This window comes from Chiloscyllium punctatum, chromosome 10 (genome assembly GCF_047496795.1).
Source record: "Chiloscyllium punctatum isolate Juve2018m chromosome 10, sChiPun1.3, whole genome shotgun sequence".
NCBI classification, from domain to species: Eukaryota; Metazoa; Chordata; class Chondrichthyes; order Orectolobiformes; family Hemiscylliidae; genus Chiloscyllium; species Chiloscyllium punctatum.
The window spans coordinates 60,809,549-60,835,193 of record NC_092748.1 but is presented as its reverse complement, the minus strand read 5'-3'; the positions used below and the strand labels follow the sequence as shown (position 1 = coordinate 60,835,193).

At 40.1% G+C, this 25,645-nt stretch overlaps 1 protein-coding gene across 4 annotated transcripts in view; it reads left to right on the top strand.

Annotated features, from left to right (window-relative positions):
* The first annotated feature begins 4,643 nt into the window (after positions 1-4,643).
* LOC140482220 (serine/threonine-protein kinase tousled-like 1) overlaps positions 4,644-25,645 on the top strand; it is a 142,258-nt gene continuing 121,256 nt past the window's right edge. The window contains exons 1-2 of one of the 4 annotated variants that reach the window (XM_072579319.1): positions 4,644-5,092; positions 5,372-5,505. In XM_072579319.1, the coding sequence (XP_072435420.1) occupies positions 5,379-5,505 (127 nt within the window). In that variant the 5' untranslated portion in view covers positions 4,644-5,092; positions 5,372-5,378. Of the gene's footprint in view, positions 5,093-5,261; positions 5,280-5,371; positions 5,506-25,645 lie in introns of those variants that run through there. The other 3 variants (XM_072579317.1, XM_072579316.1, XM_072579318.1) reach the window with 3 other exon arrangements.

The window sequence follows — 25,645 nt, the reverse complement described above, 5'->3', positions numbered from 1 at the left end:
CAGTGCAAAATTACAGTAAGTAAGTGTTTGGAATCTTCACTAAGTGGAAGCCAATGTTGGCTAAAATCAAAGATAGAGTTTGAAACTTATGCCATACAATTTCCAGCTTTTTTACAGATCTGGCAAGATGAGGCAAACCTTGTTGATTTCTTAAAAAACAATAATCAAAAGTGATTCTGCTCCAACGGACAGATTTGTTGTTTGATATATATCATTTATTTTAGAGTTTGAAATTTGAACTAGTTGATGTCAGTTTTGGTCCATATACATGAGAAATTTAATTATTATCTTGTTAGTATTTCTGGAGTCTTTTTTTATGTAACAGTGTGGAAGAGGGAGTCTCTGGGGTGATAATGGGAATTCGTAAATATTTGGAATAGTTTGCAAATGGAAACCACTTAGCTTGCTTTCAGTTTAGAAGAATCAGGAGTAGTTATTTTTATAGCTTAAGAGAAAAAGCCTGGCTTGAAAAGCTTTTGGATTCAGTTTGTAGAAGTCCTGGCTGAAGTTAAATGTAAGAACATAGTTTCTTCTGGAGAAATGAGCTAGTTCAGAAAAGTTAAGAAGTAGGATACTTCACTGTAAGAGTTTTAGTTTTAAAGTTTCAGATCAGGTGAGTTTGGTGAAGTGGCAGATGGCACGGGGCAGGGTGACACTAGGCACACGGACACACAATGTGGCTGTTGAGCCATAAGTTGACTATTTCACACACAAGACGGCCACTGGACCACAATTTGGAGAGAGACAGCAGAGCAAACACAGACACTGCCTGGGGCCACCAGAATGCCAGCACAATGCACTCACAACTTAGTTGATTAGTTTAAGGTGGATGGGGGAGAGAATACATATGAGTAGCATACACTGCCCGCTGAATGTCTGGGTCCAGACAACACCTTTGATAGAAATACTAACCGTTTGATATGGACTCAATACGAAGTGCTAATAGCCAGGGCTGCAGTAATCATCCTTCTCAGGAAGAGCGATTAGCACCCATTACTGTAGCAATGAAACTGACAATGTCTGTGCTGAAACTGACAACTGCACTGAAATTAACAAAGGCTGCACTGGAACTGACAATGACTGCATTGAAACTATCAATGATTCTGAAATGTTTACAATAAACAAACTATGTTACAAAGACAATAATCTCATCACTGACCTATTATAGTACAAAATGTATAAATGTGTTTTGACATGTGCTTTGGGTTGAGAGAAGCCTCGCAGCTGACCACTGTGCTGTTGGTATTTCCTTGTACAATAAACTCTGTCATTGAACCCCGACTCTGACTCTGAGGCTGGTGATTTTCCCCACAACATTGGTTAGAACCCTTAAAGAGTTATTTGAATATGAGAAAGTCTAAGGTCAGTTGTGTGACTAAACTCTCAAGACGAAGAATTGAAAGAAACAGTTAAGTTGAACCTACAGATGTGAGAAAGAAGCAAACATTCTCTGGCATTTGAGTATTGAAAAGTGATGGAGTTGGAATAGGTGGGATTGCATTTTTTAAGTGTGTTTCAAAATCTTTCAAATTGTGAGATATGTAAATATTTTGGCTTTTCTATCTTGTTTCCTTTTGTCCAAAAACTTCTGTTTTATTGTTAAAACCAAATCAACAGCATTGCATACTCCTGTTTCAGTGAAAGACCATCTCATTGAATTAAAACAAAGTAAAATATGATCTACGATGCCAAATTTCAGTTTGTGATCTAATTGATAATAAATTAAAATGTTAGGCTGAGTACATCCCTCCTCCATGAGCTGCCCTGCAGCCATTTCCAGTCTTTAATTGGTTTAAGGTAGAACACCCACTCCCATCTAGTCAGGATGTTTTTGTACTAGAAACACCAGTGGGATTGATGGCTACAGCTGGGACTGTATGCAGCCCCAAAAGGCAAACAGACATGGAGATGGAGTTTGAAAAAAGTGATGGAGGATGGCATCAGAAAGGTCAGGCTAGATGGTCTCTCTGGATGGGTCAGAGGACTCCAGTGGGCAGAAGGCTGTGGTAGACAGGCAGGCTGAGAAAGGGAGCAAAGGTGGATGGGTGTAGCTGGCTCTGGGAGGCAAACATTCAATGGATTCAAGGGCTGTGCAGTGAAAGTTGTATGACTGGACACAATGCATAGTCCTCTCCAGCTGTTGGTTGAACCCCAGAGATATCAGGCCATTAATTGACCACTTTAGGGCCTCAACTGCCTTGTGGCTATACGAGCAGCTGATGCCGCCAATCCACATGTAACAGATTTACATCGATATATAAAAATGTTTACCACAAACACAAGACTCCTATGTATGATATATCTACATTAAATAAAATTACGAGATTTTATTATACATTACTAATATATGAAATACTTATATAAACAAATCAAAACAGTGTTGAAAGAAAATGAAGAATTTTTTGGGAACTTTAATTAGGAAAAGGGCTAATTTGATATAGTTTAGAATGATCTAATATGTAATAGTGCCATCTATGGTTAGGAGGTGTAAATATAAAATACATTTAACATGACTCCTTACAGTGAGTTCACATAGTGAATGTATGATGCCTTCAGACTAGATTACCTACAGTGCGGAAACAGGCCCTTTGGCCCAAACAGTCCACAGTGACCCTCCGAAGAGTAAGAAATAGTCATATACTATAAGAGCCTTTTATTCCAGTGCATTGCACGCTTCAAAGTATCACCAGTTGGATGAAGCATTATTCCAAGGCCCTGTTTATCCTCTCAGGTGCAGGTAAAAGATTCTATGGCACTATTGGAAAGGAACGATTCCTTGGTCAGATAGCCAGGCAATATCTATTTATTCCTCAATCAACAAAACCAGATTATTTGTTCATTATCACATTGTTGGTTGTGAGACCTTCTCAACTGATGTATTGTCCTACATTACACTTCAAAATACTTAATTTTCTGTAAAGTGTTTTGTGGAAATCTCTACAAGTCTTTTTCTCTCCGGTCTAAGCTGCGTCAGAAAACTGGTTTGGTTTGTGTAATGCATTGTTTGCAATTGTGTACAATTAAGGCCAAAACCACAAATAGTTCCAGTATCATTAACAACGACATAGTTATAGGGTAACCAGGTGTTTTGGTTTTGTAGGGGCAATCCTGGATTTTTATTAAACATCTTGGTGTTCTGATAATTCTGTCAAAATTGTTCAAATGTCCTGGTTTTCAGCTTTTCTCTTTTCAGACAACCTTGAAAGATGCAAATGGTAACAAGGAGGCAGCAAAACAGGAATATAACCAGACTGTAGACAGAGAAGATACAGCAGGAAAGGGGGAAGGGGACACTTTAGGATGATTGACAGCTGATCCCAGGGAGACATCCCTAGCCAGGCTTACATTCCAAGAGTTTTTGTGGTTGATTTGGTGTTGACAACCTTTCTTAGCATGAACTTCTGAAAACAGAGGTTGTGTGGCAGATGGTCCAGCTCCTGCTCCACGTAAAAGTGCTCAATAAAGGGACCAGGGAGCAACAGTTCAGCGCTCCACTGGTTTGGGACACACACACACACAGACTCTCATTGCCCCTTAATGTGAAACTCAATTTAACCAGGAACATCAATGTGTCCCAGTTCTGACTTTTAAAAATCTGGTCACTCTATTCACAGTGTATAATCGATGCACAAAGCTGGATCATTCCAAATTCAAGGCAGACTCTGAGAAACTCCAGTACTTAATATTATTAAGTTTTTGTAGTACTGATAACCTTAAAGATTATTCATAGAATCCCTCCAGTGTGAAAATAGGCCATTCAGACCACACCAACCCTATGAAAGGTCACCCACCCCCTTACACTTAGCCCTGACTAATACACCTAACCTACAGGTCCTAGAACAGGTGGCCAATCCACCTAACATGCATACCTTTGGACAGTGGGAGGAAACTCACAAATGCAGTTGCCTGAGGCTGGAATCGAACCCAGGTCCCTGGCACCATGATGCAGCAGTGCTAACCACTGAGAGACCCTAAGCACAGGGATGTACCATATGGTTCAACAGATCCATTCTGGTGTACATGTTCTGGACAAGTGTCCCTCCAAATTTACTTCATTTATTAAGAATACAACGGTTTGTGATTACAATGCAGCAAATCACACTGAAACATGCAACCAGATGTGGAGGCAATGTCTTATTTTGTGGCATTAGTGTGGCAAAAAATGTTAGCATTTGTTCCTGAAAATGGTCAACGTCTGTTTGAATACGGACCAGGCAGGGGAAAAAAGCTATTACGTACTTCCAAATATTATTAAACTTTTAAATAATATTGCAACGCCCACGTTCTCAGCTGTCGAAACCCTTAATTTACCATGGATTTTTATTTCGAAAGAAAAGTTCGCTGGATGTTAAAAAAATTTGGGATTACTATAAATTCACACTTCAACCCACAAAGAAATGAAATTAACCGTGGATGTATTTCCAATAGATTACACATCCCTGTGATGCGCTGCACACTCCACTAGAGTTGTCCAGGTTCACGTCATGACATCCAGCTGTGGGCGGGGCAGCTGACTTACTTTAGTTTCATTATTTTCTCTTTTTCCCCCTCTCCCTCTTGTAAAGGAATTTGGTGCGACACTGTCGCAAAAAAAAATAGTTTGCGGAGTGAAAGCCGAAACCTTCCCCCCCCCATATTACCCCCCCCTCCCCTTTTAAAGAGAAGCTTCATTTCAATGTGTGAAGAGTTATTGATGATCAGGGAGACAATGAGGGAGAAGTTTCCTTAAACAGCAGCAGCATCTTAGAGAGAAAAGAAAGAAAGAGAGAGAAAGAAAGAGAGAGAGCGAGCTGTCCCTGGGCCAGAGCCGGGGGTTTCACTCATTTACTCCCAAAGTTTAAAGTCAAGCTCGCCGGAGTCATTGACCCCAGGGGGGAGTAGCTGTAGGCCAACAGCCCGGGTTCCCGCCGCTATATCACCACCACCATCATTGTTATTATTATTTATTATTATTATTATTTATTATTGTGGCTTTTTGCCATTTTATTCTCTCCGCTGAGGTGCACGAACCTCGCGATAGTATTTGCACAAACGATGCGTGACGCTTAACTGATGCGAAGGTGACGGGGCCACTTGAAGACGCACTGCAGAGGTGTGTGAACGTTTGTCACGGGGATGTGGGGAAGGGGGGGGTGGTGGTGGAAACATACATTTACATCTGAATCTTGAGGGTGGGTAAGGAGACTGGGCTTTTGTTTAAAAAAAAACACAACAAAAAAAAATTATCAACCACTTTCTCGTCGGGCGTGTGGTCGGTTTCAGTTTGCTGCTGGCTGAGGGTAATTATTTTTTCCCCTGAGGGGAGGGGAGGGGGGTGATGTGTCGTTGCTGACACTTGTGTATGTGTGTGTGTTTTTTTTTTGTCTCAAAGTAGCTTGATGAGTGTCCAAAGTAACAGTGGAAGTGGTGGAAGTTTGGAGGGGACGCCATCTTGGTCCCAGTTCTCCACGTCCCCAACGCCGGGAGCTTTGCAGACTAACACGGCACCTGTAAAGGCTAAAGAAGGTAATTTACTCACTCCGCTTCATCTCTCGCCCCTCCTTTCTGACCCCCCTCTCTTCAGATGTTTTTTTTGTGTGTGTGTGTCTTTCTTCTTTTCGTTTGCCCCCTCCCTCCTGCTCTACTGTTTGTGAAGCGATGGCACACACCGGGTCCCAGGCGGGTTGCTCCGAGGCCCTGGGTAACATTAACATGAGATGAGGTGTCTAATGGTTGGTGCACACGCCAGAAACCCTCAGGCGGCATCTCAGGCAGACTTTATTTAGGCTGTGTACCGCTTCGCAACGTATCATTAAAAAAAAAATTCGTCAGGCTCCCAAGAACCTTTTTGGTGATGAAGTGACAAAAAAGTGGAGCTGGTGTTGTATTTGGAGCTGTAACGTGTTATGTTTACTCCATTGTATGTTGCCCTCCCCTTAGCGAGAGATGATGATGAGGGTCAGAGCCTGACTTGGGGAGTCCATGATCTTATTTCTGAGCGAGTTTTGGCGGTTGACATATTGATTTGCAACATGATACTGAGAGGTTAAGTAAATTGTTTCTGAAAACGTAACCAGCGGGCAGATCTCCATTGCCATTTTTGGCAATGCCAGTCACTGATGAGATTTTTTTCACAGTAAGTGGAAGGTATTAAACAGTATGGCAAGCACAACGCAGCAAAGCGTGGGGAGGTTTTGGATTGTCAGATCAAAGAGATCTCGTCTTTTTGGCAACTGCAGCCATCCTTCCCACCATCTGAAGCAGAGGGTTTCGAAACCTATTAGTCTCTAAATTTTATTTAAACTTAGTCACCACATTTTCAGATCATCACTATTGTAACTGGGCCCACCAATTAATCTATAAAAAAACTTAACAATTTGATCAAACCCTGGCTCATTTCTTAGTAAAGCACCTCTTTTTATAGTGATTTTGGGTTTGCAAAAAATATTAGAACAATAGTTTTCTGTAAAGGAATGAAGTAATTAAAATTTGTGTAACAGCCACAGGTGAAATCCCAATATGTAGGTTTTTTTTGACTGCTAGTTAGAAAGTACATGGATTATTAAATGTTTTGGCTAGTGCATTACATTTAAAAATATTACATGGTATGCTAATTGACAATCTTTTACTGCTTGAAAGGTTGCAACTGCTGAGTCGTCACAATTTTTTTGTATATTTCTGAAAAATTGTTAGAAAACTATTATAGATCTAGAAAAACAATTTTCAATTCTCCTGGTAGTATGGATTTTGTTTGTTGACATTAAGCTTTTTCATAATGGAATTAAGCTTTTTCATAATGATGGTCATCTGTGTGTAACATATATTCATATCATTACAAAATATTAATATTCAGATAACTTGGAAGGAAACAATTACTTAACAAAAGTGGACAGAGCAATTATTTTCCTAGAATAATGCCAACTGCTAATGTTGAACCATAGATGCCAGTTGTGTAGTTGAGAGCAAAGTATGCCGTTTATTTTCATTGAAATATTTTAATAAGTTTCAATGCTGCATGAAAATATTTTGCAAAGCAATTTTCCACACTGAGAAATGAATGCCGATAATCAGTAAACATGTTAAAGTGGATCATTTTACGCAATATCAATGAGGCAAAAATGACATTTTGCTATTCATTTGTTCTTCAGTTTATTTCATTATCAGAGCACACTTATTATCTGGATTATCTTTATGCAATCCACCCATAATATATTCAGACAAATGTTAGTGTAATACAAGTAAACTTTAAAGTACAGAATCCCACTAAGTTAGTGAATTGCTTTTAAGTACTTGAGTTTTACCAATAATCAAATCACTGTAGTTCCTACATTGAATAAGTTCTCAATTTGCTGCTTTTGATTATAATAATAGTTCCAAGAACAAATGTTTTATGATGTAATTGATATTCCAAATTGAAATTCTTTTATCTGCAAATAAGCAATAGTACCTCTGGTTATTTCTGCAAAGGCTTTGTTAGTTTAATGTTTGTCACTGGTGATTTGTAACAACTTCTGAACATACTCTTTCTCAAGAAGAATTGGAGTAGTCAAAGAAAATAGACAAAATTTTAGAACCCAATAGAACTCCCATTTGATGAGTTGCAATTAATATCCCATAATGGGATGGCTCTTCATTTGAAAATGGAATATGAGTTGTATAGTAATTCACTTTTTTTCTTGGTGATATGATAATTTAAGAAAAAGTAAACTTAAATATGTATAAGGGAGCAGGAAAATGAAGAGGCCTGGAAAAAGAAGCCTATTTCATTTCTTTATGCAGGTATCCAGATGTGTTCTGACAATATTGCAGTGTATTTTGCACAGTTGATCTGTTTTCATTGATTTCCAGAAATTTTAGTTATGTTAAGTAATGTTTATGAATAATATAAAGTAGCCTATTTAAACAGGTTGATTTACATTTGCATTCTTTGCATAAAATGCATTTTATGTTCCATTGCTGGGTCATCTTTGTATTTTGTGAAATGAGACCTGTGGAAGACATTGATCTATTATAGGGACTTTTTACACTATAGCTGCAGCATTGGTGCAGAAGTATTTTACTTTGCACTGCTGCATTTATAAAGATAGAGGGGATCTGATGTCAGACCTAACGTGACATTTAAGCGAAGTTGGTTGTGTCTTGTTTTACATTACTTTTCAGTCTTTTGTTTTAAACTGCATGTTTGTTGTGCAGTTGACTTTGTCAGAGTATCTGAAGACATGTCCTTGATTGTTTTTTTTTTCTCCTGTACCATTTGATGTTATTTGTAATTTTGATCCAAGAATTGAATATTTCAGGACAACTTTGCTTGTTGAATACCTGTTAGCTTACTTGCTCAAGCCTGTGTGTTTCCATGCTAATTGTAAAGGACAGTTCAGTACCTGATATTGCTGTTAATCTTTACTCAGTCGTTGCTGATTCAGAACATGCAGAAGACTGAAATTTTTTAAATTTCTTGAATGAGATGTGTGAGAAAGGGGCTTGTTTTGGTACTGTATTGTTTGTGGATTCAATATGATTATGATTCAAGTTATAACCAACAAAATTATCTAAACTAGAAATTATACAAATAAAGTAAAGGAATTTAATGCTCTTATACTTTGAATAGCCAAATTGTGAGAGCAGTATACTGTAGCTACTTCAAGGATGGTGGAGGTGCAATAGAAAATCAGTTGGGGTTTGTACTTTGTTCTGTGCACAGTTGAATGCTGTTAAGTAAAATATTCATCTAGATGTCCTTGCTTGTAAGTGATAAAGATATGCAGGTGCAGCAAGGTACCTGGTATGTTGGTCTTTATTGCAAGAGTGTTTGAATACAGGAGTAAAGATGTTTTACTTAAAGTGTGCTACATCTTTAGTGAGACTGTGCCTGGAATTGGTGCAGTTTTGGTTCCTTTTCCTATAAAAGGGTGCACTTGCCATTTGCAATGCAGTAGGGATCAGGGGGCTCTGGAAACGGGGGATACATTGTCAGAATAAGGGGCAATCCATTCATCATTGACTCTAGAAATTTCTTCACTCAGAGGGTAGGATTCTTTGGAACTTTTTTTATCCTAGCAGGGTAGGAAGCACAGTCATTGAATGAATATGTTTGAAACATAATGAATTTCTAGGTACTATTGACGTTCAGCAGTGTGGGCAAATGGTGTGGAGATAGATGTAACCTACAATATCGACTGGTAAAGCAGGCCTGGAGGAGTTCAATTACCTACACTTGTTATTTTGTTCAAGGTGGTGCAACCCAAACCAAGGCTTTTCACCTGGCCAACATGCAGTTAATGGACTTTAGAACATATATAGAATAAAATACATGCAATTACTGTTGGTTCTTAGTGAAGGATTAAAAAGTAATTGCCTTAATTCTACTTATTACTTTGACAAGGCCATGACAATTTCTTATGAAACTAAAATCTTAAGTTTTTATGAAGTTGGTTTTCAGAGTCTACGTGACTATATTTTCAGCCACTTGATTTAATTTCTATGGTTCGGTATAGAAATTGTGTAATCTGTGTACTTTTTAGTCTCTTATCCAAAGACTGCACGTTTCCACGCTTTCAAGAATACTTTATTCTTGATCTGCAGCAACATGTGATTTTGTATAATATTTTGCAAATATATAATGTTGCATTTTAGTGCAACGAAATGTGCATAAAGGATTGTTCACCTAAACATGGTGGAAGTCATTTGTTAATTTGTAAATCTAGTAACAGTCTTAGTTAGCTCATATGTGTTTATTAATCAATTTCTTCTATAATTTATTATTTTGATGAATCTCCAGACTTGTTTGTATTTTGACTCCAGAAATCCAACTGCATATTCATTACTGTTTGCACATTTCTCTGTGGGTCAAACATCTCCAATATGAAGTCAATAAACTTTAATCTTGTTAAAACTAATTCATTTAGCTAATGATGTCATGTTTGCTAACTAGTTAAACAAAAATTTTTGCCAACATCTTTCACAGCTATCCTACATGTCTTTTACCATCTTCAGATGAACCCTAACTTTAATTCTATGATCATGCTTTCTACGTTGATTTTTAATCAACCAAAAGTCAAGGGTTTGAAAAAATGGAGAAATTTAAGCCAAAATAAAGCAAATGTTAGGAGTCCACAGCCAATCCTTTTTAATTGATACCTGTTTCTCATCTGCTTGCTGCCCTCAATGGTATCATTAGATAGCAGTGTTAGTTTGTGCATATGCTGACGACATCCGGCTCTTTTGCACCACTGTTGTCATCACCACTTGATGTCTCCATTCTAAGTAAGCCATCAGACTGCTTGCTAACATCCAGAACTGGATGAACGGAACTTTCTCCAAATTAAATATTGGGAAGATTGAATCCGTCATTTTTGATCGCTGTACCAGATTTGTCCTTGGTTACCAATTCCATCCTTCTCCCTGTCAGTGGTCTGAGATTAAGCCAGCCCATTCATAAACATTTAATGGGTGATCAGCTGCTGACCTTATTCCTGCCATCACTAAGGCTGCCTATTTTTACCTGCATAACATCTGCTGAAACCCTCATTCATGCCTTTGCACAGTCAATGTTGTACTTTTTCTGACATGCCTATGGCTGGCTTCTTGCATTCTACACCCAGTAAATGTTAAGGTCATCAAAACCTCTGCTTTCATATGCACTGATTCAATTCCCTTATTGCAGTGACCTGTGTTGTGTTCTAGTCTGGATTTTAATACTTTCATCACTGTTTTCAAATCTCTCTAATGACCTTGCTCTTCCCTATCTTTGTAATCTCCTTCAGACTTTCAATCCTCCAATAATCTATGCTCCTCTAATTCTGGTTTCTGGTGTATTCTTGATTCTTAATTAGTCTTACATTAGCAGCCATGACTTCAGTTGGTAAGGCTCTGATATACTTTCTCTAAACTTACCCACCTCCATTTCTTCTTTAAGACACTCTGAAAAACCACCTATTTTGCCTAAGCTGGTTATGATATTTTGTTTCCTAGTGCAGTTGTGCAATGCATTAGGATATTTATTGCATTAAAGGAGCTATATAAATGTACATTGTTGAAAGACAGGTAGGTTAATGTTTCAATTCAAATGTTGTCAGAACTGATTTGAGCTGTTTGAATTTTTAATGGTGGATTTTGTTTTAGTTTTGTTTTATATTGAACAATGCAACAAAAGGCATTGGAGAAATGAATCCTGGTTTGTGATTCCTACTCAAAATTGAAACCGAGCATTTTTAAACCTTGCCAATACATTTGTGGTAAAGTCATTGAAAGTATTAATCTAGTTGAGATAATAGTGCCAAAGATTCTGAAGTTCTGAACTGAGGGAAAACCAATGTCTTTGGACTAAATCAACCATAAATTTGACATACCTCCTATTTTCTGATATCTACTTTGTTTTTTATTTGTGATTTTTGTCATTGTGGTTCGCAATCCAGTCAAGGTATTCTAGTCCTGTTCAGCTATCCCGAGGGGGCCAACTGAAATAATTGCCCAAACCTTGAGTGCTGCTCTCATAAGGAATTGGATATTGTGTTCACTATTCTAGAATATCTGTTTCCTTCAGGTTATCTCCACTTTGTACCTGTGTTTTGGCTTCCAAATTAAGTTGGTGTTCTCACTTGGTCTTTGTGTCTGATTGGCATTAATGAGTTTGACCAATGGATCTGTTACTGTGTCCTATGACTCTGATTTCAAAAAGAAATGTTTCCTTCTAGTGTAAAATATTCTTTATTTAGAGTAGTGTAGGAGGTGAATGAAAGCATAATTTGGCTCCCATTCATTTCTTTTTACATCACTAACCAGAAAAGACTTGCAAGAAAATTGTACTTCAGGTGACTATGAAGTACGTACATGGCTTCTCATGATGACAAACTGCAGGACCAACAAAAGGGAGCCAGAAATATGTTCGTCATTTATGACTGACATAAACTCTTCTGGTACAGCTGCTGAACTGGATATATGATTATTTAATAGAACAGTGACTGTTCCATTAACTTGCATTTGTGTTGGGAAGGTATAATTAAGACTTCTGAAAGATTTGTCTGTATGTGTAATAGTGCATAATTTGTTTCCTTTCTTGCCATCCTTGCTAAATAGATTTCAAGAGATTTCTGGAAAACTAAAATAATGGCAGAAGGACTTTCTGGAAGAAAGGGGACATTAATTTCCAGAAGCATCCCTCAACTGTGATTGTGTATAAGTATGGACTTTGTGCATGATGTCACCAAATGAGCTGTTTGGTCTCACACTACATTAGTAGTGACCCAGTGGTAATACACTTGTTCCTTAAGTAGAAAGGATTCTATGATTCTCTGAAAAAGCTATGATAGAAATCTCACCTCAGGCTTGAGCAAATTAAGCCTGTTACATTGTTGCAATAAGGAAATGCTGCACTTTAGAGGCGCTGTCTTTTGGATGAACATTAACTTTGTCTCTACCCTTGATTCAGTGCTTGGATTGCTCTGTAGAGCTATGTTGTTACGTTAGTTACCACCATCAGACTTTTCTTTTTTTTTGAAATGTCCTTGCTTTAGACTATTGGAAAAGTAATTACTAAGGTCCTCCTCAACCACTACCTCTTTGTGGCTGAGGAAGTCCTGGAATTGCAGTGTGGCTTTCGGCCATACAGGGACACCAATGGACATGGTCTTTGCTATGCAGCAGCTGCAGGGGAAATGCAGTGAAAAGAGCCTACCCTTGTACATGGCCACCTTCGACCTTGCGAAGACCTTGGACACCATCAATTGGGAAGCATTATTGAGCATCTTTCTCTGCTATAGTTATGTCATGAAGTTTGTCTCTATCCTTTCCTGCTCCACAACAGCATAGACATTGTGGCAATGACAAATGGCTCCACCATCGACTCATCCCCTGTTTAGCCTGGTGTCAAGCAGGGTTGCATCATCACCCCAACACTGTTCTCGATCTACCATGCTACAGTGCTTCACCACACCGCTGGCAAGCTCCCTGCTGGAGTGGAGCTAACTTACAGAACCAGCAGGAAATTATTCAACCTCTGGCACCTTCAAACCACATCTAAAGTCACCCAAACCATGTCGTCGAGCTGCAGTGTGACTTAACATTCACGAGATGAAGGTCCTCAACCAACCTGGCCTGGCATTGTGGTGTGAGCCCCTAATCATCAAGGTCCATGGTAAGGCCTTAGAAAACATTGACCACTTCCAATACCTTGGAAGTGTCCTGTTGGCTAAAGTGACTATTGATGAAGAGATCCAGCACCGCCTCCAGTGTGATATCGGAGCCTTCGGTTGCCTGAAGAAAAATGTGTTAGAGGACAACAACATCAGATCCAATACCAAGATCGTGATTTACAGAGCTATGGATGTTTCCCATCTTTCTATATGGCTCTGAGATGTGGACTGTCTGCAGCAGACACCTCAAGGCGCTGGAGCAGTAGTCAGAGGAGCATGGGTTACTCTTCGGAGGGTCAGTGTGGACTTGTTGGGCAACGGGCCTGTTTTCACACTGTAGGTAATCTAATCTAATCTACCAACTGCCACTGCAAGATCCTGCAGATCCATTGGGAAGAAAGATGCAGTAGCACCAGCCTCCTCAATCAGGCTACCATCCCCAGCATTGAAGACACTGGCCACTCTTGATGGCCTACAATGGGCTGGGGATGTAGTCGACATGACCAACATGAGACCCCAAGCAGTTGCTGTACTCCCAGCTTCGAAATGGCAGGCAAGCCCCAAGTGGACAGAGGAAGTGATACCCTCAAGGCCTCAGATACAGACACATGCGAATCAGTGACCCAAGACGATCCAAAGTGGAGGAGGAGCATCTGGGAAGATGTCGAGCACCTCGACTTGCTGTTGGGAAAAAGTAGAAGCCAGACAAATATAGCATAAGGAGCGCCCTGATGCACCAAACTCCCACCTGCCCCTTTCCTCAGCCCCTTTCTGTCCCAGTGTAACAGAGTTTGGGGAAGCTGCATCAGTCTGTACAGCTAACTATGGACTCACCCTGAGAGTGGAAAAGAGTCCTCTTTGTCTGCAAGGGACTGCCAATGTTGCTCTCATAATAAACTGCAATATATGGAAAAATTGAAAGCATTCTAGTTTATAATTATTTAACCATGATCTGAACTGCTTTAGGAGTATAAACTGATCATACTTCAATATTGGAATGTTGAACATTCTAGAGACCCCCATCCAAGATTTCCTACAGCATCCAGTAAGATGGCAGAGGAGTAGGGCTTCTGAGCCTGGGGCTTGTCTGCACCACTTGCTTTTTGATTCTTTGTATTTTCTCTCTTTTTCTTTCATATTACTTACCTCTTGGTGAAGAGCTTTGTCGCGGTGGCGAGTGGGCCCAGCAGCACAAACTCGTGGCTGCAGTGTCAGGGGTGTGTTTGGGTTCCTGCTGGCTTCTGCATTGTTGAGGCAGTCCTAGCTCTGACTCATGGCTGCTGCAGCAGAGGCGTGTTTGGGTTCCTGATGGCATCTCTATCCAGCATAGATTCCAGGAAGTGGGTTTGGGCCCAGTACAAGACCTGATGACATCAGCAGTGACTGCATTGGTGAGGTGGGCCCGAAGCAGACTTATGGTAGTGGTGGAGTAGAGTTTGAGCTGGTCTAGTACCCAACAGTGTTAGTGACGTCAGCAGTGTTGGACTCTTAGCGGCACGGGTGTCTCTACGGAGGCTAGATGGCCTTGAAGATTAGTGACTTGTGTTCCAGCGGTGGTGGTGCAGCAAAGGAGACTGCCTGGCTACCAGGCCCTGACGGAGCATTTAACAAGAAGGACTCTTAAAATTGGGCACCTTTTCTTTATTTCTTCATTTTTCTCCCTTCATATTCTACGTTTTAGTTTATTTTTCCTGTGGTTTAAGTTGGCGCTGGAGAGTGATGATACTGTGCAACACTTCATTTTTTTTATTGAAACAAGATATATGTGACAATAAAATCAAATCAAATCAAATCAAATGTTTGGTTTGATGTAAAAGGTCCAATCACACTTGTGAAGGAGAACCAAGAAAGTACTGTAGGTGGTGATTATGCGTCCACCAAAGTTATTAAAACTGATTCTGTGGTCACTGTCACAGTGCTCTATCTGGTACCTCACTCCATGCAATTGATGAGTGGAAATGTCATAGGACTAACAATCCTATTGCTCTGGATTAATGCTATAACAAATATGGGCTCACCAGCCATGGTGAAATTTGGTATCAATTTTTAAAAAGGTTTAAATATAACCTAATGGCAACCATGTAAATATTCTTGATTGCAAGTAGTTCCTATCTGGCTCACTAATGTCCTTCAGGGAAGGAAATCTGTCATCCTTCCTTCGTCTGACCTATTTGTGACCCCTTACCCACAGCATGTGGCTGACTCTTAACTACCCTCTGAAATGGCTGAGCAAGCCACTCAGTTCAAGGGCATTTGGGGATGGGCAACAAATGCAGGCCCAGACAGTGCTTGTATCCCATGAACAAATTTTGAAAAAGATTGACACATGTTGTCCATGAGCAGCCTCTCACATCTCTTCGTCTTCATGAGCTACATTCCAGAATGTAGTTGGAGAGATATTGGATGTGTTAATTGTTACCTTTTTCATAATTCAATAGATTCTGGAACAAATGTAGCTCCGCCATTTAAGAAGAGAAGGAGATTGGAGGACCACAAAACTATTGGTTTGTCTGTAGTAGTGACAATGATAGACTGAGATGCTGGATACTTTGTAAATAATGGTAAAATTGGATAGCATCGACATGGATTTATGAAAGGGAACTCCTGTAGGAAAGACTGGAGGGTTTTGAGGATGTTAGTACAGAGTATGAGAGTAGGAAATGTAGACTATTTCTTTAAATTGTGAGAGGTCCATGTCCAAAGCGACCAGGCTGCCCTTGATCATGATTTGCTAAAAGCTAGGCTGCAAGCAGTTAGGAGGTAATTATTACTTTGGCTGCTGTCATGAGGGGAGTTTTGTAGGAATATAAATGCCTTGATGCAGTTAGTAGAGCTTAAGTGAGGCCATACGTGGAGTAATGTGTTGGGTTCTGATTTTGTATCTAAGGAGTAATGTACTTAACCGTAGAGGTTCAAAGTATTGTCTTATGATGAAAGATTTGGGAACCTGAGCCTGTATTCTTTAGAGTTTCGGAGATTGAGGAAAGATCTCATTGAAACATAAAATTATTACATGGCATGACAATAAATGTGGATAAGATGGTTCTCCTGGCTGATGAGTCTAGAACTTAGGGATATATCTCAGAATAAAGTGTAAACCATTAAGGATTGAGGTGACGAGAGATTTTTTTCATTCCGCATTTAGTGACATCAAATTTCGCCATTAGCCATGGTAGGATTTGAACCCTAGAGCATGGGGTTACTTGTCTGGGGTGACATTGGCATTTTGGTAATTTGCTTATAGCAAGGTACTCTGTAGACTAGTGTGACAATGACCATAGAACCTGTTTTAGTAATGTTGGTTGAGGGATAAGCATCTCCAGGAGAACACTTTGTTGTTGTTCACAAGTGTGATGGGTCCTTTTATATCAAACCAAGAGTAGAGAGATCTTTAGGAATTCTCCACTATCCCGAGAAGCTCAGTCACGGAGAAACGTAAGACATAATTCAATAGATTTATGGATACTCATGACATAAAGTGAAATGGGGATAAGGGGGAAAGATGGTGCAGAGCTAGGTCAGTCCTGACCAGTTTGAATGATGGAATAGGCTTGACTGGCTAATTGTTCTAATCAAGGTTCAATGCACACTTAATAATTTCTCTACTTTTCAATTTTTCCCCACTGGAAATGAACTCTAGTGCTTTATTTATCTTATGGTCTCATTAATCTGCTTGCTACTTGTAGGATTTTTTTGTTTTGTTTGTTGGGGGGATATGGGCATCATTGACAAGGCCACCACTTATCATGCATCCCTAATTTGCCGGTGAGCACTTAGGAGCCAACAGGCAAGGATGGCAGATTTCCTTCTCCAAAGGATATCTGTGAACTAGATGAGTTTTGATAACAATTCACAATGGTACCGTAGTCCCCGTTCTGTTTGTATTTGTAACTATAGATACTTGACCTTTACTGCTCTCTTTATTGAGATCTAAGCTGCCGGGAAACTTTTGAATTTGCATCTCATCTATACTTTCCCATGTTTTCCAAGAAAACTGTTGGGCATTCAACTGAGTATTGAAGCCTACCCAAAATTTTACAGGTTTGGACCTCAAAGCTATCTTAGAAGAAATAAAACCAAGAAAACAAAGGCTGGTGGGTGTTTGCACTATCAGACCTCCTAAGAATCTTGTTCTCAATACCTGAAAGGATGTTGGTTTGACGCCAGCTACCAATTCCCTCAATATGGGCTTTGCTTTCAAGGCACTTTTTTATTGTCCTTCCCAAATTGCCATTGAGAATGTAGTGATGAGCCATTCTCTGAAACCACTGCAGTTCATGTGAGGTTTCCATCAATGCTACTTGGTATGGGACACTAGAAATTTGATCCAGTGGCTGTGTAGGAATGCATTTCCAAGTCAGAATGGTGTGAGAGTTGGAATTAGTTGATGCACCTGTGCCCTTTTCATTCTGCCTGTTGGAGATGGCAGGTCTGGGAGATGTGATGTGCTTTGAGAGGTGTGATTCGGATTACTTGGATAAAGCACAACTAATGAAGTTTCGAAGAATTCGGGCGCGCTGATATTTTTACAAATGATCATTTGGAGATCACTGCAATACTTTGGGCTTATACCCTGAGAGGAAAAACATACAAACTTCTGAATTATGACTAGTAGTAAACCTTTTATGGCATTCAGTTAAATGATTGATACCAACGTTCAATCTGTATTCCATCTTACCATTGATAGCCCTTTACCCTTGCTTAATAACAATCTATCCACCTCTGCCTTAAAATATATTCAAGGATTCTGTTCAACACCTTTTTTCTGGGAGAGTTTTCCAAAAACTCTTCAATCAACAGAGAAAAAAATCTCATCTCTCTTTAAATGGGCAACTTCAATTTTTAATCAGCGACTCTAGTTCTAGATTCTCCTCCAAGATGAAACATTATCTCTTCTTCTACCCTGCTGAAACCCCTTTGAATCTTTGTATGTTTCACATTGCCTCTTACTCTTCTGAATTTCAATGAATGCAAGCTGAGCCTACCTGACCTCTCCTCACAAGACACACACCAATTTCCCCGTTCCAGTTATTAATCTAGAAAACCTTTTCTGAACTGTCTCCAACGCATTTACATCCTTCATTTAACTAAGATGACCACTATTGTGCTCAGTACTCCAAACATGACCTCACCTGTATAACTAAAGTATAACCTCACTACTCTTTATATTTAATCCTCTTTATAATAAACAATAAAATTCTATATAACTTCCCTAGTTATTTGCTATACCTGTATGCTAATCATTCGTAATTTCATGCCCGAGCACTAATCTCTCTACACTTTTAAAGCACCACGATCTCTCACCATTTCAGCTAATGTGCTGCTTTTTTTATTCTTCCTACCAAAATAGACAATTTCACAGTTTCCCACATTATATTCCACTTGCCAGATCTTTGCCCATATTTGCCTATATCTGTCTGCAGCTTTCTTATGTCCTCTTCACAACTTACTGTCCTACCTATATTTGTGTTGTCAGCAAGTTTTGATTTTTGCCTTCTGTCCCTTTATCCAAGTCATTTATTAAATTGTAAACAGTGAGGTCCCAGCAACTTGCTACTTATTACATCTTGTCAAGCCAAAAGTAGAGTTTTTTTTGTCTACTTTTCCTGTTACCCAGCCAGTCTTTTAACTGTGCCAATTTTGTAATCCTCTAAAGCTTTTATTCTGTGCAAGAACCTCTGTGTTTTTTCGAATGCCTTCTGGAAATCCAGTTATGATGCAGCACAGGTTTCCTCCACAAACAAGTCTAATGGATTCGTCAAACACTATTTCCCTTTCACTAAATCACATTGATTCTGCCTGATTACCTTGAGTCTACCCAAGTGCCCTGCTATAGCTTCTAACATTTTTCTGTAATCGATATTAAACTAACTAACCTAGAATTCTCTGTTTTTGACCTATCATCTTTTTTGATAAAGGTATTCCAATTATTACCTTCTATCTAAGGGGACTGTCCTTGAATTAAGGAAGTTTAAGAAATTCCAGCAATTGCATCAACTGGTTCGTTAGCCGCTTCTTTTAAAACCGGAGGATGAGGTCTGTCAGGACGCATCACTTGTTGGCCACACTTCCAATAATTTACTCAGTGCCACTTGTTTTTTTTTCCACTCATGGAATATGGAGTTGCCTTCATGAGCTATAGCAGTCTGTGTTGTAGGTAACCCCACAATGCCCTTTAGGGAGGGAATTCCAGGGTTTCATCTTGGTGACAGTTCCTGACCTGATCAATTTATCAGCCATTTCCTTATTTTCCATTATTAATTTTCCAAGTGCACTTTCTATAGAATCCACACTCTCGTTTCATTACGTATGTATAGAAATGTACTAATATTTTTGTTTTTGGCTCATCACATGAGTTTAAAATTTTCTCTCTTTCCCTTGTTCTTCAATTAGCAAGAATGCTGGTCCCAGAATTGGTTGGGTAGAGACCATCCCATCAATTCTGGTGTTGATGGGCTACTTCTGCATTAGTCTTTGTGCCTCATTAATCCTCCTAGTCTGATTTGCCCTATGCCAATTTTCACATGATTCATTTAATAACATAAGGAGTTTAGCTGCTCATACTGGAAATGCAGAACCAACTTCTTTGCCCTGGCTCTGACATTGGACCACAATGACCGAATGCTCCCCTTCTCACTTATTACCTCTGAGCAGATGTCCTGTTAGGTAGGCAACACAATCACCTGGACCTGTGCTTTTTGCAGGCAATAGGGTTGATCACACTGTGAACCCTTCTGCCACAATGCTTCTTCCTACCCTGTTTCTATTCCCCCACCCCCCACCCCCCGCCCCACTCAACCCCCAGCCATTTTGAATGGGCACTTAGTTGAACCAGACTGCAACCCTCCATCTCTGAAAGAACTGTAGACATGTTGGTAGTTGTAAAGGTTGAGACTATTGCACTCTGTATCTCCTTACCTGGTTTGTTTACAGTCACACTGTCCCATACCTGAACACCGACTAAATCAGACAACCCAACATTATGAATTGTGACTGCCATCTCGTGCAAAAACTCCAGCTATTTTTCTCTATGCCTGATGCATCACTGTATGTGTTTTTTAATTTATTTGTTTTATTGGATATGGGTATCGCTGGCTGGCCAGCATTTTTTTGTTGACAGCTCTAGTTGCTGTTGAGAAGATGGCGAGCTGATGTTTTCAACTGCTGCAGTTCACCTGCTATGGGTTGACCCCTAATGTCATTAAGGTGGGAGTTTCAGGGTTTTGACCCAGCAACAGTGAAGGAATGGTGATATATTTCCAAGTCTTGGAGGGAAACTTGGTGGTGTTCCCATATATCTGCTGCCTTTGTCCTTCTAGATGCAAGTGGTTGTATGTCTGGAAGGTGCCGTCTGAGGATCTTTGAATCTGAATTTCTGCAGTGCATCTTGTAGGGAGTGTACACTGCTGCTACTACTAAGTGTTGACGGTGGAGGGAATGGATGCAGTGCCAGTCAAACGGGCTGCTTTATTCTGGATGGTGCCAAGCTGCTTAAATGCTGCTGGGCTGCACTCATCTGGGCAAGTGGAGAGTATTCCATCACACTCCTGACTTGTGTCTTGGAAATGGTGGACAGGCTTTGGGGAGTCAAGAGATGTGTTACTCACTGCAGTACTCCTAGTCATTGACCTGTTTTTGTTGCCACAGCATTTATGTGGTGAGTCTAGTTGAGTTTCTGATCAATAGTAACTCCCAAGATGTTGGGGGATTTATTGAATGCTAAGAGGCAGTAATTAGATTGTCTATTGTTCGTGATGGTCATAGCCTGGCATTTGTGTGGTGCAAATGTTACTTGCCACTTGTCAGCCCAAGCCTGGATACTGTCCAGATCTTGTTGCTTTTGGGCACTGACTGTTTTAGTATCTGACGAGTCACGAATGGTCCTCAACATTGTGCAGTTATCGGTGAACATCCCCACCACTGACTTTCTGATGGAGGGAAGGTCATTGAAGCAGCTGAAGATGGTTATGCCGAGGGCACCATCCTAAGGAACCTGTACAGCAATGCCCTGGAGCTGAGCTGATTGACCTCCAACAACCACGACCATCTTCCTATGTGTCAGGTATGACTCTAATCACCAGAGAGTTTGCCCCTTTTGTACCTGTTGATTCCAGTTTTGCTAGGGCTCTGTGATGCCACACTCCGTTGAATGCAAGTCTAATGTCAAGAGCTGTCACTCTCTTCTCACCTCTGGAATTCAGCTGTTTTGTCTATGTTTGAACCAAGGCTGTAAAGAGGCCAGAAGCTGAGTGGCCCTGGCAGAATCCAAACTGACATAGTTGAGCAGGTTATTGCTGAGGAGGGTGTTGCTTGATAACACTGTTGATGACACCTTCCATCACTTTATTGATGGGGCGGTAACTGGCTGGATTGGATTTATCCTTTTTTTTGTGTATGCAACATAATTGGGCAATTTTCCACATTTGTTGGGTAAGTGCCAGTGTTGTAACTATACTGGAACAGCTTGGCTAGATGGGGCTGCAAGTTGTGGAGCACAATCTTCAGTACTGTTGCCAGGACCTGTAACCTTAGCAGTATCCGGTGCCTCCAAGCATTTTTTGGTATCATGTGGAATGAATGGAATTGGCCAAAGACTGATATCTGTAATGCTGGGGACTAGTGAAGGAGGCAGAGATGGATCATTCACATGGCACTTCTGGTTGGAGATTGCTGCAAAAGTTTACCTTTTACACTGATATATGCTGGGCTCTTCCATCATTGAGGGTGGGGATATTTGTGGAGCCGCCTCCTCGAGGGAGTTGTTTAGTTGTCCACCACCATTCATGACTGGTGAATGAAACATTTGCTGCCCTGTCATCCTTAATGTATTCTAATTAAAGAAGTGAAAATTATTAAATAACTATATTGGGTTTTTATTTTGTAGTATTTGATTTTGTTCCCAATTTGTATAAACCTGCTAAAACCTAAGAATAGAGAATATGAAATCCACTTGCTAGAGACCCACTTTTTAGCTAGCTCATTTCTCTGTAGAAGAGCAATTCCAGGCAGTTTCAATGAATCTACCTCTATCTCTTTTTCTCAGTATTACCTCATCTGCCCCTTTTGGTATTGCTAGCTGGCTGACTTGTGTTCCTCCCACTCCCACTACTCTTGGTCAGGTTGACTGCCTGTCTTAGAATCCTCACCTTGCTCCTTTAGCTAATGCTGACTTCCAGTTTTAGGGTCCTCATCTCCCCTGCTTTCTTTTTAGGAGAGAAATCTGGTAATGACCAGTAAAATTGAAGGTAGCAGAGGGTAAGGAAAACAAGGAAGGAAATACAACAAGCATTTAAGCAGCCGGAAGGGTGTAATAGGAGATTCGCATTAAGGACCGTCACTATTGGAGAGTTGTGACTACTGATGTTGTAAAACATGTCTGAAGAAGAAACTATACTGGAATAGTTGGACTGGAGATGTGAGGGTTCTGCAGGACAAGTTTCAGCACTAGATTTGGAGTATTGTCAGGACCCATTGTCTTTGCTGTATCCAAAGCACTCTGCTATTAATTAGTTTCTTCAGGGATTGTCAAGTCAAGTGTAAGAGCTCTTCCAAAGAATCCTGGTTCTATGTCTGGCCTTCATAAACCTTAATTCCCTTGCCAATTAAAAGCTTTCTAAAATCTTTAAAATTAACAGTTGTGTTTCGAGCAGCTGCCATGGTGCATTGTGACAAAAAGTCAAAAGGTCAATGGAAGCTTATAAATGAAAACTTATCAAACTTAAATACAAGAGGTGATGATTCACTCTTGTGGGGTCAATGGTTTAGTGCTAGTGGACTCTGTATGCTTCCTTTCCATGGACATCTAAGTACAGATGTAAACACTGAACAGGGGGCAGGCAGTTGAGTGCTACATCTCCCTTCAAGGCCCAGTGCAGGACGTGTTGACAACCAGGTCCAAGAGTAGGCTCATGAGATAATTTCATCTGCCTGCATTCTGCAGTGTGTGCTTATTGATTTAAAAGCTTTGGGCTGAAGTACAGCTCAAAATCTAAAAGCAGTCCATTTAAGAAACAGAACAAGGACTGGAAATGAAAACAACTTAAAAACGAGAAACTGTTTCTTCCAAGCCTCAAAAACAAACAGTGGCTTGGCACCCAATGAATCTGCTCAAGTGTTCTTGCATTGTATTGCAGCAAGCACCACTGTACATGCCAGATTCCCAGTGGATTGACTGAAGATTTTTATTGATGGCTTAACATTGGGGATCTGTTTCTGGGAGATAGACTGTTACACCATGGTGATCTGGGCAGTCAATAGTGCTGAGGAAGGGGAAGGTGTGCAACAGCAGTCTATATAAAAAATGTCTGTGTATGTAGGGAATAGAAGGAACTTACTTGAGCTTGTTCAAATTGTGGTGTGCAGGATCCTGATGGTGGGTTTGGTATCAAAGGCTGATGTTAAATTTCAGAAAGATGAGGGTCACTTTATCGGCATGCTCCTTGCACGCTTGTCTCACCTCTGTGTCCTGTGCATTCCCAGGGCTGAATACCTCAGTTTGGAGGCTCTTGACACTTGAGTTATGTACTGGATGTTAAATGATGCCCTTATGGTCAATTGCATGGCATCATCTGGCCCGCTTTTTTGCCATCCAAAAGTTTTGTTGGCCAGGCATCCCAAGCCCCTGTCTGTCTAATTTCATTGATGGAGAAATCTATTCTGAAGCAGTAGTTACCTTATAACAATTCTCACTCGAAGGGAGGGCACTGCAGCGCAAGGCAACTACATTCTAAATCCTGATCAGATCCAACTAAATGACAGGCAACTCTTGGAAGAAGGACCAGGGACTTCTGTATTCCATAAACAGAAACTGCATATTGTAATTGAGGTGTGTACCTGACCGAAGGAATGCATTATTAAGGTACACCACCTTGGGGGATAGAGATGGAAATGAGTTGTGTGGGTATTGTTACACAGGGTAAACCCCTCTGCTAATTTGAACCCGACGCACTGAAGATCCCTTCGTTCCATAATTTGTTAAATTTCAAGAGGCAAAGAACTATCCCAGAGGTCAGTATTTAAAATAAAAATTAACAATTTTATTCTTTAAGTCCAACAAAGAACATTAAAGCATGAGTATTTACAACTCCTTTCTCTTAAACCTATCTTTTACCTCCCACTTTACAATACTGGTCTCATTTTTAAAAAAAATTAAGATGTAAAAAAAACACCATGTTCAAAACCAGTCAGCTTTGTCAATTCTCCTTTGTAGATTGTGCTCTGTATATTTTCCTCTAGCTTGGCTTCTGTGTGCTACTGCACAAATTTCCTATGGATGGGTACCTTTCAGAGAGCTATTCGACTAGCAGTCTATACTTGGTTTTCTTCACAGCTTTCCCCCGACTGTTCAAAATGTCCAGTTTTATACCCCAGTTTTTTAACGTCGATTCTCCTATTCCTTGGATGCTGCCTGACCTGCTGGGCTTTTCCAGCAACACATTTTTCAGCTCTGATCTCCAGCATCTGCAGTTCTCACTTTCTCCTTGCATAATTTAAACTGGCTGAATTTGAATTTGTCTTTGTTCCATGGCAACACAATTCCAGCTATTTGTTTAAACTATTACATTTTAAAATTACTTTCAGTCAGTCCTTGCTAGCTTCTCACGCTCTCCCTCTCTCTCTCTCTCTCTCTCTCTCTCTCTCTCTCTCTCTCTCTCTCTCTCTCTCTCTCTCTCTCTCTCTCTCTCTCTCTCTCTCTCTCTCTCTCTCTCTCTCTCTCTCTCTCTCTCTCTCTCAGCTACAGTACACCTCTACACCTTTATAACAACAGTATCAAGGTGCACCAACACCTAATCACCCTCTCAAGGTGGGAGACTTTGTACCTCAGTAGTGACCATGTGTGTGTATTTTTAATCTGTTTGTTGTTGTTTGTGACAAAATCAGGCAGAGGACAAGAATCTTTCTAGCTCTACTTGAATATATTGAATTTGTTTTTATTGCTGTCTGCAGAGGATTTCAAAGGCTAGTGACCCTTAAGAAATTTCTTCTTATCTCAGCTTTGCAAGGGAGACCCCTTATTTCAAAACTGTTTACCTAATTCTAGTTTCTGTTTTAAATGAATGTCCTTCCAGTATCTATACTGTCAAGTTCAAATAAGATCTTATTCTTTTGAACTCCAATGAGAATAGGCCCCGTCTGCTGACACTTTATGTCAGGAATCCCTCAAGACTAGGAACTGTCTAACCTAGAGACTAACCTCAATGCTGTAGGGAGAAATCATGATGGATCATGCATTTAGCATTTTTGTTCAGCACCTTCCTAAACAGCAATAAACTATTCCTTACTTCTGTCTCGGAGAAGTTGATTTCTCTGCCCCATTAGGAGCAGGATATGGAGTTCCTGGGAACAAAGTTTCCTCTTGCAATATGAAGAAGTAAGTGGCAGATTACTGGTGCCATGTTAGTATTCATATGGCATGTCATCTTAGCATCTATGTGTAACATAACACTAAGGTAAGTTTCCACATACTGCACTCTTGTCTGTGTAATATTAACACAATCTTAGCTTTTACCCTTCTTTCTCGAAGATTCACCAAGTAA